The sequence below is a fragment of the Sinocyclocheilus grahami genome, unplaced genomic scaffold, assembly GCF_001515645.1.
Source record: "Sinocyclocheilus grahami isolate Dianchi unplaced genomic scaffold, SAMN03320097.WGS_v1.1 scaffold240.1, whole genome shotgun sequence".
Taxonomy (NCBI): domain Eukaryota; kingdom Metazoa; phylum Chordata; class Actinopteri; order Cypriniformes; family Cyprinidae; genus Sinocyclocheilus; species Sinocyclocheilus grahami.
The window spans coordinates 1,043,490-1,059,589 of record NW_015505419.1 but is presented as its reverse complement, the minus strand read 5'-3'; the positions used below and the strand labels follow the sequence as shown (position 1 = coordinate 1,059,589).

General features: G+C 36.1%; 1 protein-coding gene across 3 annotated transcripts in view; it reads right to left on the bottom strand.

Annotated features, from left to right (window-relative positions):
• Positions 1 to 16,100, bottom strand: part of LOC107597887 (uncharacterized) — a 39,661-nt gene that overhangs the window by 14,770 nt on the left and 8,791 nt on the right. For 2 of the 3 annotated variants that reach the window (XM_016289084.1, XM_016289085.1), the window contains exons 5-17: positions 15,192 to 15,245; positions 14,670 to 14,848; positions 14,343 to 14,482; positions 13,135 to 13,206; positions 11,610 to 11,858; positions 9,643 to 9,846; positions 9,221 to 9,445; positions 7,646 to 8,146; positions 5,790 to 6,050; positions 4,039 to 4,098; positions 3,759 to 3,918; positions 2,526 to 2,930; positions 6 to 2,327 (exon numbers count right to left, since the gene is read on the bottom strand). In XM_016289084.1, the coding sequence (XP_016144570.1) occupies positions 6 to 2,327; positions 2,526 to 2,930; positions 3,759 to 3,918; positions 4,039 to 4,098; positions 5,790 to 6,050; positions 7,646 to 8,146; positions 9,221 to 9,445; positions 9,643 to 9,846; positions 11,610 to 11,858; positions 13,135 to 13,206; positions 14,343 to 14,482; positions 14,670 to 14,848; positions 15,192 to 15,245 (4,832 nt within the window). The remainder of the gene's footprint in view (positions 1 to 5; positions 2,328 to 2,525; positions 2,931 to 3,758; positions 3,919 to 4,038; positions 4,099 to 5,789; positions 6,051 to 7,645; positions 8,147 to 9,220; positions 9,446 to 9,642; positions 9,847 to 11,609; positions 11,859 to 13,134; positions 13,207 to 14,342; positions 14,483 to 14,669; positions 14,849 to 15,191; positions 15,246 to 16,100) is intronic. The other variant, XM_016289087.1, reaches the window with a different exon arrangement.

Below are 16,100 nucleotides of genomic sequence, written 5' to 3'. Positions count from 1 at the left end.
CTTACCCCCTCTCCAGAATTCCCTTTAGTCCTTCCTCACATCTTGCCCAAAAGTTCACATTCTCCTTGGCCTTCTCTAATGCAATACTTTTGTCAGAATTGTTTGCACTGGACAGGTCTATCTCAGTATCTGCTGGACTAAGCACAGTTGAAGTTTCTTGTTTATGGCCAACATCTTCTGGTGACGCTTGGGTATTATTTGCATGATACAGCATATGTGGAGATTCTGAATATGTGGATGGAAAACCAGGGATATTGGATTGCTTTGCACAGGATGGCGTAATCATAGCCATGTCTTCTATGTGGAAATTCAGATGGTTATCATTCAACGAAGAACACATCATATCGGACTCATTCTTTGAGGACCTCTTGTACAGTTGCTTTGCATCCAGAATCCATGCACTTGAATCTATTGCTTCATTTCCCAAGTCAACAGACGGCATACCTAATACCTTTGAAAAATGTGGACAAGTTGGCACGAGGGAGACCATATCTGGTGCTTTCTTCTCAGTTACTTTTCTTGGAGCAGATGGGAAGCCAGGCAATTTAGCACTGATTGCACAAGTTGGGCGCAAAGCTACCATATGCTTAATGAAGGCTTTGTCCTTTATTTCTCTGTACTGAGGAGGAACAACATGTATGGACTGAATCTTTCTGCTTAATTGTTTTACCCATAATGGCCTTTTATTTACAGGCCACTGTAATTCTACCTCAGATATTATGCTTGATAGCATCCCAGGTACATTTGAGACTGTTGGGAAGGAATGGAACAGATAAACCATTAATTTGGGCTTTGGTGCAGATGGAAAGCCTGGGACACTTGCTTTCACTGGACAACTTGGCAAAATAGCATACATTCCTTTAAAACTCTCTTTGTCCTGATAAGCAATGTCTAGCTTGTCAAATGTGTACACTGGCAGACACCTCATACAAAGAGCTTTCTCCTTAAAAAGCCAATTATTTACCAAAGTTTTATCAACTTTGCTTTGAACTAAAGAGGGAAAGCCTGGCGTTTTAGCCGTCTGTGGGCATGCTGATAGAGTACCAGACATTATTTGTGTTTCAGGGATGAGCCACGGTGCAGAAGGAAATCCAGGTGTTCTTGCTTTTCTTGGGCATGATGGTATCAATGACAGCATATTGCTTTCTGTAACTTCATACCGAGTTGGACATGGACATATTAAATGACACGGCTGAGATGCTAGTGTCTTCATCCAAAATGGTTTAATGTCCTTTGGCCACTCCTTAAATGAATCTGAAGTGCTTGTAAGAATGTGTATAGCTGATATTCCAGTGACACAAGAGGCTGTTGGACATAGAGGTAGGAGTTTTGTCATACAGAAAGCAATGTCTTGTTTTCGTTTTGGTGCAGATGGAAAACCAGGAGTACATGCTTTTCTTGGGCAAGATGGTACTAAGTTCACCATCTCTGTTAACTGGTCCTCTTTCAGTATGTTTAGAACTTGAGGCAAACTGGACTGGTTCCTTTGTGCTATTATCACAGATGACTGATTGCTGGGTGGCCACTGTTGGAAGACATTTTGACTGGCAAGTTCTTTTCCAGATGTAAATCCAGCAATGCAGGAAATCTTTGGACAACATGGTAAAAACCTGACCATACTTGGTGCAACTGGTTTTGGAGCAGATGGAAATCCTGGAGTCTTGGGTGCTGCTGAGCAAGATGATCTCAATGCAACCATTTTTCTTGCAGTTTCAATATCCATCTTCATTGAAGACATTGGCAAAATCTGTTCCTTGTTTTTCCTCAAATAAAATACTAGATTCTCTTTAGGCCAGCTTTCATCTGTGCAAATGACTGGATATATTGAGGATAAACCTGGAACTACAGAGACATCTGGACATAATGGAAGAAGATTGACCATATAGAACGGCAAAGATGGGAATCCTGGGATGCTGGCAGCTCTTGGACAAGTTAACTGTAGGGATACCATATTTTCCACAGTGCTTTGGTCATACAATGAGCAATCTATATCTTGAATAATTTTTGCTGATTTCTCCTTTTGAATGTACTCTTTCAGTATCTTCACAGACTCATCCCAAGGCCACTTTGTGTCTTGAAAGGTTATAGATGGCATCCCAGGTACAAAAGCAGTTCTCGGACAGGCTGGAAGAAGATATATCATACTGGGAACAGATGGAGAGCTGTCAAAATTAGGCTCTTCTCTTTCCTGTTTCATCCAAGGTAGTCGGTCTACAAATAAGTCTCCTATTTGATTCTCAGCTATGTCATCAGCTAATATGGATGGTGACCAAGGAGAATGGGACTCTTTTGGGCAAGAGGGCAGCAAAGCGGCCATGCTTTTGGTGCTGAGGGACAGGGACATTAGAACAGAGATCAGAGGGAGGATGTCAAATGGATTTATAAATAATAATAAGAAAACAGACCGTGACACATACAGTATTTGCATTTTATATTAATACAGCATAAGCTTCAAACGTAACACAGTAACTATGCTGGCAAATGTGACAAGACTTCACACTTCACGTGCATCATTCCACTCTTACCCTTCATTAGTATGATCTGACTGGGACATTTCTGTATTTGAGAGCAGCTGCGGCACAGATTCTGGGCTGGACTCTTGCGCTTGTATTTCTGCTAGTTGAACACTACTTTGAAAGGGCTCTGTCTTGTCTTTATGAGGAATCGTCTCATCTTCTGTCTGCTCATGTGCAGTTGAGTGTAAAACAGCCACCTCAGCAGAGCTCTGTGACTTCTCTGACTGATTGATCTGGACCTCAGTTAATGGGCCGGTGAATGTAAGGACCACAGCAGGTTCTGCAACATTTTCGAGGGCTGCGTGGGGGTGTACTCTATCAGACAGCTCGGATTTTGGCAGCTCAAAATATGTGACTTCAGTGATAGAAGGTGACTTTTGGTCACTGGGCAGCAGAGAGGTCATACTCTCTGGTCTAGGAAGAAAACACATCAAAACTGATGAAGTGTTCTGGGAAGATAGCAAGAACGAAAAAAATCTAAATTATACTGCATTGCATTACCTTGAAACAATGTGAATTACCTTTCTCGGAAATGAATGAAGTGTTAATGAAAAATCATGCTGTAACGCAAAGTAATTTTTAAACAATTTTTTCATGATCCTGGCATCTGTAGGAACATAACATGCTCATATATTTTTTCCCTTCATACATTACAATGTGCCAACTTGTGTTTTAAGATACAAACTAATACAAAAAAGCAAATTAAGTGACTTTAACCCTGAATTTAAACCAAAGCCTCACAATTTCAGTAACCATTTCTAAAATTTAAAATTCAAAACTCTTTTGTTGCTTTTGTGACCTTGCGGTCAGTTGCCTAATTTGATCAAATTTATATCATAACATTGTTAACTTTTGGTTTTAGAGCAGGATTAATGTCCTCACAATTGTAAGTGATTATCAGCATTTATGAAAAACATTTATAAACACACCAAACAACATTCAGGTTGATTCAACATAATATAATACAATACAAACACAAAAATCTAATTAAATTAAATACAATTAAATAATAAAAAAATCAAATTAAATTCAATAATAAAATAAAATACATTAGGCTGTTATTGTTTCATCAAAGATTTCCCAAAAAGGTCACTCAAAGTATTAAATGCAACACTCAAGTATACCAGATATTGAAATCAAATTGTCAGTGCTTTGCTGGTGTCAACCAACACTTGTTCACTGCAATGCACTTGTTATTGAAATCAACCAATCAAAAAACTCAGTTTTCTACATATGACTCACCCTTTTGCAGGCCGCACAACCTCAAGTCCAAAAACAGGCCGTTGCTTGTCCATACTGCTGTTTGGTTTTTGGTTGGCTATACTGATGACTCCGGCTCTGCGAGGGTGAGGTTCGTGGTTTTGATGAACATCTGTGGGCTTAGCGTCTGCATCCTCATCAGCTGTAGAAATATACCCAGACATCACACAAGAATTACTTATATGTCAAAGAAAACACTCAAATTTATATCCAGCAGTACAATGAGAGGTTAGCTGTTAAAGCAGCTGTAGTGTATACTCACTAGAAGACACTGTATTGGGACATTCCTCCTCTGCTAATACACTTAACTGTCTGTGTTGCTCTGAAACAGAAATGTAAAATATGTCATAATAAAATAATATAGTATATCTATAACAAAATATTAAGCACTAACGCAGCATTCCAGCATTCTACTGAGGCATTATTAAAAATCTTATCCATCTGTTGCAATTAACACAGAACACAATATGGAATAGAGCAATTTCAAGTCTCATACATGTTTGTTAAGGTACAGATCTGCTTTTAAGACCAGTACTTAATAAAATTCATGCAAATCATACAAGCAACATGTATGTAACAACAAGCAACTTATCAATCTATCATCCATTATGATAGATATAAGTCTGTTATATGCTATATCTAACATTATACAGTTTTTCTAGTTTTTAGAAAAATGTATACTTGCATTTAGCAAAAATACATCAATTTGATCAAAAGACACTAAATACATTAGCATTTTTATAAACCATTTCAATTTCAAATAAGCACGGTTCCTTTAAACTTAAATCTTTAAAAAAAAAGGTATCACTGTTTCCACAAAAATATTAAGCAGCACAACTGTTTTCAGAATTCCTAATTATAAGAAATGTTTACTGAGCAACAAACTAAATACATAAATAAATAACTTATCAACCTCAATTGTTTAAACAATAGTATATTTTATTAACAGTTTGTTTTTGCCAAGTAGTTTCATTCATGTGTCCTCCAGGGGGCGTAACATCATCTAATATATGATTTACAAAATAATGAGCAAATAATGTGTTTTCTGACTGTTGGTGATAATCTCCAAATTCTGTTCTCTTGTCTTGTTGAAACTTTTGTGTTTATGGAAAAAGTTACAATTAAAAAATATATATTATTTAACATAATGCTGTCATAAAGGGATAGTTCACCCAAAAATGAAAAGTTGATGTTTATCTGCTTACCCCCAGGGCATCCAAGATGTAGGTGACTTTGTTTCTTCAGTAGAACACATATGATGATTTTTAACTTTAACCGTTGCAGTCTATCAGTCGTATAATGCATGGCAATGGTAACAAAATCTATGAGAGTAAAAAAAACAATCCAAATTAAACCCTGCGGCTCGTGACGACACATTGATGTCCTAAGGCACGAAACGATCGGTTTGTGCCAGAAACCTAACAGTAATTATATAATTTTTTACCTCTAATACACCACTATGTCCAACTGTCTTTGGGCGCGCGCACAGCATCCAGTGCGTGAGGTGTGTACGCGCTCTGGCGTAGTTTACGCAAGCGCCGGAAGTGATCTCTCACGCGTATACGTCACTCATTGTTTACACAGTGTACAGTCATTGTAGGTACGACTGATAGACTGCAACGGTTAAAGTTAAAAATCATCATATGTGTTCTACTGAAGAAACAAAGTCACCTACATCTTGGATGCCCTGGGGGTAAGCAGATAAACATCAAATTTTCATTTTTGGGTGAACTATCCCTTTAAGACAATGTTTCAAAAAATAGTGAGTCAGAAATACTGAACAGTTTTATAGTTATGATGGATCAGTCCACTGGGAAGAATGGAATGTTTGGCCTTCCGACACTGTACTGTTATGCAAGAAATGTTGGAGTGTAATCTAAAACAAATCTCACTAGCTCAAAACATTTAAAATCAGTTTGCTGTTATCTACTCAATGTACAACACACATATTCACAGCAAACAAACACAGAATGAGAATGAAGCGCAGATAAAGGTTCAAGCCAGCATATGTACCTGAGAGTGTGTCAGTGGATGGGACTGAAATGGAGGCGATAACAGGGGCTACAGTGGACATTTGGGCATAAACGTGGGGGTCAGGGATCGTGGATGAGGGTGAAGGAAGAATGAAAGGAGAGGAAGAGAGAGGATAGGAAGAGAAAGGAGAGGAAGGGGCATTAACAGGAAGAGGGGCTACTGGTCTGCGCACATTAGGTCTAACCACTGTGGGCACAACCTGATGCCTCCATTCGGATGTCTGGACCTCTGGGAGAGGCTCTGAGGTTGACATTAACCAGATGAGAATGGAAGATGACAGAAAAAGGAGAGAATGATGAGGATGAGGAGATGAGTGCAGAGAGGAAACAATTTAAAGGGTTTAGGTTCACCCAAAAATGACAATTCTTTTACATTTATTCAGGTTCATATGGAAGTAAATTAATGACACGTGTCTTTAAAACAAAACCTACTAGTGAAGTTTGGCATCTAAATGGTATCTTTCCGGAGAAGAAAAAAAGATGTTTTGACTGCTATATACATAATATTTATTGCTGTAGTATTAGTACTTGTTTTATAAATGCAATGATGCCCATGATCACAGACATGTCATATGAGGGAAAATTGAGCCAAATTTAGTGTGTTACATTCAATAATTACAGACCTGGATCCAATGTCTAATGCAATAAAGTTTTTTTTGTTTTTTTGGTGATCATCAATCAGGCCTTATTTCTCATCATTTATGAATATTATACTTTTTTATTTTATTTAGTTTTTATGTTTACTTAATTTATATTTTATTTATTTGTGTTTCATGTGTATCTATTTACTCAAGCTCACTTGCACTCCTATTTTTATATTTAAATATTTTTTTACATGTTTTTTGAATGTGTTACAATTAATACACATTTACACTTAAATATTGATATAGTCATTTTATGTGCTTTCTCTTCACTCGTCAAATTTCTATAGTTTTTACACTAGTGGGGCCCACTTTCATTATCTTGCCTAGGGCCCCACAACCCTTCAGGCCGGCACTGCATATCTCTCTCCTGATTCAGACTTTTTCACTGGAGAAAGCAATTTTATGAATAGAGGACTCATATTTTAGCCCGAAACAACAAGTTAAAATCATCTTAATAATGGATTTGTTTCTTGCAAACAAACAGATTTTCGCTTAACAAGACATCAATTGATGGACTGGAGTCATGTGGATTGCTTGTGGATTATTGTGATGTTTTTATCAGCTGTTTGGTGTCTCATTTTGATGGCACCCATTCACTGCAGAGGATTCATTGGTGAGCAAGTGATGTAATGTTAAATTTCTCCAAATCTGTTCTGATGAAGAAACAAACTCATCTACATCATGGATGGCCTGAGGGTGAGTAAATATTCAACACATTTTCATTTCTGGGTCAACTATTCCTTTAAAATGCATTTAATTTAATAAAATTTAATTTATTTAAATGGCGCTTTATACAATACAGATTGTTTCAAAGCAGCTTAATAATAATTGTAATGTAAAATTTCAGTGTTGCTTTAATTCTGTTCAATAACATGAGTTGATGTTGCAAAGTGACATTTATCATTATTTTACTTCCAAATGCTATTTTCAAAAGCCAGCAGTTTTGGAACATCATGAGGGTAAGTAAATGATAACAATTTTCATTTTTGGATGAATTATCCCTTTAAAGGCTTGGTTGATGAGGATTAGAAATTTCACAATATTCATGCTCCATTGAAAGGGCATCCAAAACCCTATAACAATGCATGATTTTTAAAATCTTGAACTCAGCAGATGAAAACTAATCCTTTCATCAGTTTAACACATGCAAACAGGTTTAGAATACAGTTATCCTAGAGTGCTTGCTCTCTACCTGACTCGGCAACAACAGGTGCAGTGACCATAGGACCAACATCAGGAGTGGAACTTAGAGGAGCATCAGAAAGAGTGAGATGAGGAGATGACAAGAAAGTAGAAACACATGGATACGGGGTGGACTGAGAACTAGATGAAGCAGCAGGAGCAATGGAGGGAGAAACCAGTGATGCTGGAGCAGGAGAGAGGATGGCAGCTGACAGGGTTTGAGAGCAAGAAGTAGAGACTGACTCAACGCTGGGCATCTCAGAGGAAGGAGCCACACTGGGAGATGTTACAGCAGAACTGGGAGTAATGGTAGAGTCTATTGGTTGAGGAAGCACACTGGATGAAGACGTTGCAGGAAGGGGGACATGCATTAGGGGAGAGGTTTGTGCAGGAGGAGAGGAGGTCACTGAGGCTGGATGACACTCTTGATTAATGTGTTCTGTAGAAGTAAGAGGAGCAGGACACAGAGTAGGGTGCAGCTTGGGAGGCCTCCACTCTTTTTGCCAAGATACTGGAGTTTACCATAGTAAATAATAACAGTGCATGTATGATAAAGTAGACAGTGTTTACAGGGGAAGAAAGAAGAAAAAAGAAAAAGGTATGATTAGCATAGATTTGCAAATATGTTTGAAAAAAATGTAAAAAGAGAACAAGGGAAATTAATTTTTTTTTTTTTTCTTTTAAATCTTATGCCACAGCCATTTGCTACTTGCTATTGTTAATTAGAGGAAGATGGTATTTATAATTTAGGGTAGGGGATATTGATATTCTAGAGAGTCACCAATGTTTTGGTTAATCTTTCCATTACATACAAATTACGTATTTTATTCCAAAAGTTTGGGGTTAGAAAGATTATTTTATTTAAGAAATGAATACCTTCATTCAGAAAGGTGAATAAATGTTTATCAAACGTGACAGTAAAGACCTTTATAATGTTACAAAACATTTATATTTCAAATAAATCCTGTTCTTTTGAACTTTCTATTCATAAAAGTATCCTGAAAAAAGTATCTCGATGTCCACAAAAAATATTTAGCAGCACAATGGTTTTTAACACTGATATTAATGTTTCTTAAGCAGCAAATCAGCATATTAGAATGATTTCTGAAGGATCATGTGACACTGAAGACTGGAGTAATGATGCTGAAAATTCAGCATTGCATCACAGGAATAAATTACATTTTAAAATATATTGAAATGGAAAACTACAATATTATTTCACAATATTACTGTTATTACTTTACTGTATTCAAATTAATGCAGCCTTGGTGATAATAGTAGACTTCTTTAAAAACAAACAAATCTTGCCAACGCCAAACTTCTGAACAGTAATCTATCTGGTAAAACTTGGTCAACTTTTAGGAGTACACAAGTATATGAACAGACTTAAATCTAACAAACATGGACTAAAAGCTATAAGACTCGTTCATAGGGTCTTTCACAGTGACTTTATAGCTCTTTATGACCTCCAAATCATTTTCAGAAAGCTGGGTACTGAACATGAAATTTGTGGTTCAAATTAAACTTAAATTAAAATGGCATCAAATTTAAAAATGTGTTATATATGAACATCTGCCCCATGTACCTGTCTCAGTGGCAGAGGGCATGCTTGTAGGCTTTGTAAGGGCGGAGCCTGGATCAGCCAGTGAGGCGAGATAGATTTTTGAGGGCCGTGGTGAAGGTAAAGTCATTGTGCCTTGAGGGGATGCGCCAAACTCAAAGGAGGAGGGGTCGAAATCAGAAGGGGTGGAGTGTGAAGAGGGAAAACTCTGAGGTCTCCAGGTCTTGCTACGAGCAACAGAATGGGTGGCTAAGTCAAGGGAGAAAACGATGAGATAGAAAAGAGAAGAATGAAGAAAAGACAGAATGGAAGCAAGGTGAAGCAGCAACAAGACAGGTAAAAATTAAAGATATGTACATATCCAATAAGCAAAAATATATTACGCAGTTAATGCAAGCTGCAATACAACTATTTACAAGCTATATCTTTACTGACTTATTCATTACCTTTCTGGGTTATATCAGGCAGAGGAGTCTGCTGAGGGGAAGAGGAGGATTGAGCAGAGGATAGAGAGATAGGTGTGCTAATCTCAGGAAGAAAAGAGAGAGGCCTTTGTGGAGGAACTGCACCGCCCTCAGCAGAGCGACTGCTCTCCAATAACTCAGACCTAGCAAGACCTCCAGACAGCCTTTGAGTGACAGATACAGCGACTTAAGGGGAGAAAGAAAATGTATAGCATGATGAGAACTAGAGAGGGGGGAAAAAACAGAAAATAGAGAGTAAAGCTACAGCTTTATGTAAATCTGTTGATGTGTGTGTTTAAAAGGAGGCAAAAACACTCATTAGACTGAGGTAAATAAGGTTCATTAGATCAAGTTGTGACAGGGCAAGAATGGTAAAAGTCAGGGGCTGGATATATAGCTGTTTGATGAACAAATGCACAGGGTGCTACAGCAGTTACTATGGTCTTCAGGCTGTTATTTCCTTAAACAGCAGCCTTAAAACTCATCTGTTGTTTTTAATGGACAGTTTTTCAGAGGTCAATTAAGATTCCTTTTAATGAATCTAGAAGTGAAGTATGTTCCAAGAAAAAATCATTCTACAAAAGTTCCACACAATACCTCTGCAGACCTTACTGCCAGAAACAATCATTTCTAATTAATTTCTTGATTATATCTCTTAAACTACATTATTTAAAAATAGCTCTCAGAATTTCATGCAAATACTCATGCAGTAATGTCATGCAGATATTCAGCATGAATATAGCAAATTTAGTTTAAAATAGTCTAAATGTGAGGCAGAATGTCAAACTAAGTGCAATTGCAAGATATATATAGTCAGTTTATGAAATACACTACTGTTCAAAAGTTTGGGGTCACTTTACTTAAAGCCTTTATGTATAATGCATTATAAAGGGTTATTAAAGGGTATAATGCATTATAATTATTCATAATGTGCGTTGTAATACATTATATCTTGTCGTCAATAATTATAACCAAATTTAAAATGCATAGTGTAACAATGAATTAAGTGTTATAATGTATTAACTGTGGTACAATTATTAATGAGATTGTACAATGCATTATAATGTGCATTACAAGGCATAATTAATGCATTAAACAGCTTTTATAATGCATTATACATAAAGGCTTTAAGTAAAGCTTTTTTTAAGAAATTAATAATTTTATTAAGCTAGGGCATTACATTTATAAAAAGTGACATGATATTTCAGAAATCATTCTAATATGCTGATTTAGTGCTTATGAAAATTTCTTCTTTTTATAATTATAATAGAAATCTTTTGTAGCATTATAAATGTATTTATTAAATGTGAATACATTTATGTTACAAAAGATTTCCTGCAATAATGTTTTTTAAAAACATTCTATTCATCAAAGATTCAAAGATGCTTGAATCCTTACATTTATAATAATAAGTCATGTTTAATGAGCAGCAAATCAGAATATTAGAATGATTTCTGAAATATCATGTGAAATTGAAAACTGCTGAAAATTCAGCAATGGAACAATGGAATAAATTACATTTTAAAATATAGTAAAACAAAATTTGAATTTGAATGTTTCCCAGTATTATTGTTCTTACAGTTTTTTTCAATCAAAAATAATAAATGCAGCCTTGAGCATAAGAGTCTTCTTTCAAAAAAAAAAAGTTATATATATATATATAGACCCCCAATTTTTTATTATTTTTTATCATATTTGTAATAATAATAATTTTGCTTTGTTTTTGTTAGGCAAAAAATGGGCTTCCATAGTGCTATTACTTCACCTTTAAAGCACACCAAATCTTCTAAAAACATAAAAGATGAAAATATGTACTGTAAGTAATAACACAGAAAAGTGAGTTTGTGGATGATCTATGAGATATGGACATATACACAGTGCAGCGGATGGAGACCAGCACAACTCTGTGGTGATCTGCTGCATTGCACCGGGTGGATGAGTGTTTGTACCTGAGCCGGTCGGCGGCTGGAAGATTTTGGGCAGGGCAGGTGGATGAGCACGTGCAAATGCAGGTATAGTGAAGGCGTACGGGGAGGGACGTGCCTGCGGGACGCTGCCGGCAGCATGGGGGAGTTGGATACAGGAAGTGGAGAGGGGCGGAGCAGACGGGTCAAGAGCGGTGTATGACAGGGGGTGGTACTGGAGAGGAACGTTAGGTGTAATGAAGGAACAGCTCATCTGCTCTGGTTCAGAATGAGCTGAGAGAAATGATGATGATCATGGAGAGGGGAACAGACAAAAACAGAGGGCGTTAGAGTGGAGGCGTATTTACTAAAGAAGAGTTGACAGGTAGCGGACAAAAATGCAGAGAGATAAAGAGGAACTGAAATGAGCAGGGAATAATTCAGAAGAGAAGAAAATGAGTGAAACCAGGAAGAGATGCAGATCTCAGATAAACTCTCACACACACAAACTTATGACCACTGGTATGCTGAGGTCATGGGAATGCATTATGCAATTTCACCCACTTTCTGACAGAGCATTCCAAAGAATCCAGTCTATCCAAATACAGTGTAGCAACGCGAGTTAGAAAGTGCATTACTTATGATCTTATTTCTAGTATCTGATGCAAAATGAAGAAGTGAAACAGTTATATATTCTATATATATATATATGTGTGTGTGTGTGTGTGTGTGTGTGAAAATGTTTTTTGTGATATTCATGATCTCTACTATTCAATTTCTGGTTTTGGGTTTTAGATGTTTCCACAAGTTTAAGTAGTAACACTATGTTCAATTTGCACAACTAAAGTAATTTACACTTGAGTGCATAATAATAATAATAATAACAGGGGTGAAATGGTGCCAGTACAAACACCAAATGTGCACCAAAATATCCATGGTTTATGTATAAAATAATATAAATATAAAATAAACACAATAAGAAATATATAAAATAATACAATAAATATGTATTTTTAAAATATTTATATACACACACACACACATACATATATATATATATTTAGATTTATTTATATTATTATTTTATTATATTTATTTATATTTTTATTATATATAAATAATGTAATGTGTAAGAATGCAAAAAAATGATCTTAATACATATACATATATACAGTATGCATATGTAAATTTAGAATATACAAAAATAGATAAATTAATATAATCATACATATTAAATGTTACTGAACTAAAATGTCCAAGTGCATTATTTATACATTTATATTTATACATTGGTGCATTGGGCTCACTGAAAAACAAATAATGCAAATGAATAAATATCAGCCGATCACAGTGTCAAATATTCAGTTAGGACTATCAAAATTTCTTAATAAGTGTCCCACAATTGTGACGCAAGTATTTACCAACCTAAAACCGTCATGATACAAACTGAGCAGGATACATTTTTTGAATACAAATACATTTGAATATTATCAATATAAATAAAATGTTAATTCCAGTGTCAAGGGAAGAAAGAGAGTGGAAAAAGAAGCCAGAGCATTCAGTAATCTACCTGTGTCAGAGGGACCTGTGTCTACAGCAGGTCTCCAGGCTTTGTCATGTATTCTCCCAGGAGGAAGAGGAGCTGACCACATACAGGAAGAATAGAGCCACAGACAAAGAATGAAAAAGAAAGCAAGATAGCAGTTGAGAAAAAATAACCAAAAATAAATAAATAAACAAATCTACAACGTGAATGAGAGATAATATTGTCAGATTCTGTGTTTTATGGCTCACCACATGGAAGCTACCTTTAAATCAAACCTAAATTTAACCCTCTAACTCTAGCACTCTCTATTCTAAATCTATTCTTTAAAAAAAAAAATTTTTAATTAAAAATAAATTGCCCCTTTTAGGCAAGGCAAGTTTATTTATATAGCACATTTCATACACAATGGTAATTCAAAGTGCTTTACATAAAAGAAAAGAAAATAATAATAAAAAATAATAATCACAACAATAAAACAAGCAATTTAAAAACTTTGAAAATTGATTTAAGAGGTTTCAAATTAATTTAAAACAGTTAAGAATAGAAAATGATTATACATAAAATATAGTGCAATCAGTTCGGACATCGCACAGTGCTCATTCAGTAAATGCACAGCTAAACAGATGAGTTTTGAGTCTAGATTTAAATGTGGCTAATGTCTTAGCACATCTGATCTCTTCTGGAAGCTGATTCCAGCTGCGGGCGGCATAATAACTAAAAGTGGATTCCCCTTGTTTTGTGTGAACCCTTGGTATTTCTAACTGACTCGATCCTAATGATCTGAGTGGTCTGTTAGGTTTATATTCAGTGAGCATATCTGCAGTGCATTTAGGTCCTAGGCCATTGAGTGATTTATAAACGAGTAAAAGTACTCTCAATCCTAAATATACACTTGTATATCATTGCTCTGTTGTTGATTTTGATTGTTTCCATTGTCCTCATTTGTAAGTCGCTTGGATAAAAGTGTCTGCTAAATGACTAAAGGTAAATCTGAAATACAGCATTAAACTGGGTAAACATTAAATAAACACAATACAGCCAAACAACTAAAAACAGCAAACAATCACCAGGTTATCTACATCTACATCAATTTTCATAAAACCAGGAAACAACACAACGCCAGGAAAAAAAATGCACATACCTTTTCAGAACAGGAAATACCTGTTTCTTTGGTTTCAGCTTCAAGTTTTGTAGTATGTGTACTTAATACTGAGAGTATATGTCAATATTACCTATTACTGCTGTGGCCATTTTCACTGCTGTACTCATTCTTCTGTCCTCCTCTTCATCGCTGTCATTGAAGTCATCCAGGTTTCCAATGTCGGACTGCTTCAAACTCATCAGACTCGCCAGACTTTGCATGTCTTCATCACTGAATGCACAACACAGAATACAGCACTAGTGAAGATAATTGAAGGCCTACTGAAACAGACTACGGATCAGTAAAGTAAATAAAATGTAGTTGATTCTGTATGTGTCGTCTGCTTGGACTGATGCTTCCACATCACAACACAGATCTAGAGAAACACATCTGGAACATTGAAAACATCTGAACTCACGTAGCTTTGCCTTCCTTCAGGAAGACACAGGACAGTGTGAATTTAAGTGTGGCATCCAACACTTTCACAGACAGAGGCTTTAGTGTAAGCGCCAGGTCAAACTGAGCCGGGGTCGCGCTTGTGTACTTCTTCATGTTCACATCCACTGACGCTAAAACCTTTCGGTGGCCCTTTGTTTCCTGTGGATGTTAAAGCACAGTACTTTCAAACTGTAGTGTACTGCCAAATCGATGGTGTACTGCCAAATCGATGAAGCCATCACAACATAATTCAAGGCATGCTTTTTCAAAAACGCTGTCTTTTGATAATAAAATAATACAAAAGAGCAAGAGCAATACATAAAATGTACAACTTGACCCATTTCTGTGAGAGCCCTTTATTAAATGGAGAAAAAGAGTCAGGGGGTGGCCCACACTTTTTAACCAAAACAGAAATGCTTTTGTGGCTGAGGTTAGCAAACAGCTAAAATTGCTAGCAGCACCTTTAATAAACAGGGTGAGATTACAGAGTAGACAGACTCACATTCTCTATGATGAAGGTCCAGTCTTTGTCCTCAAATTCATCTGCATTTGGATCCTAAAGGGAACGTGAAAATTGTATGGAGATGACATGGAGTACAGGTACTTAAATAATATTTATATAACATAAATGTCACAATATATGTTTACAACTTCTTATTAGTGTATTACTTGCATATTTAAGCACTGTATCACAAATTATCTGCTACTATTCAAAAGTTTGGGGTTGGCTAAAATTATTTATGTTTTTGAAAGAAGTCTTTATATGCTTACCAAGGCTGCATTTATTTAATTAAAAATACAGTAATATTGTGACATTTTTTTACAATCTAAAATAATTATTTTCTATTTTATAATATTTTTTAAAACATAATTTATTCCTGTGGTGGTAAAGCAAATTTTCAGCATCATTACTCCAGTCCTCAGTGTCACATGATCCTTTAAAGGTCCCATATTGTACACCTTTCTGGAGTTTTATTTGAGGTTTTGATGTCCTTAAGAATATAAATTTGCAGTATAAGTACCAAAAACATCTCAATATATTTTTACAGCTCCTCTCTCAGGAGCTCTGCTGAGAACAGGTCGATTTTGGTCTGTCTAATTAATATTCATGAGCCTCTCTTCTGATTGGCCTGTTGTTTTCTGAGTGACGCACGACCAGGCCAACCACAGGTAACTAGGGTCAGCGACGTCACAGTGCTAGCTGGAGGCAGCAAAACAAGGGAAACTGAGCTTAAAATATCATCTTGTTGTGATGTTGGGTGCCAGAATCGACGTAATACAGCCTCAAATTAAAAATTTGATTGCATATCTGCTGGCACTGCCAGACAAAAAACCAGACGACAGCTGTGGTTAAATGCGATAAAACGAGCAGACTGGACAGAAACGATCGTCAAAAATGCTCACGTTTGCA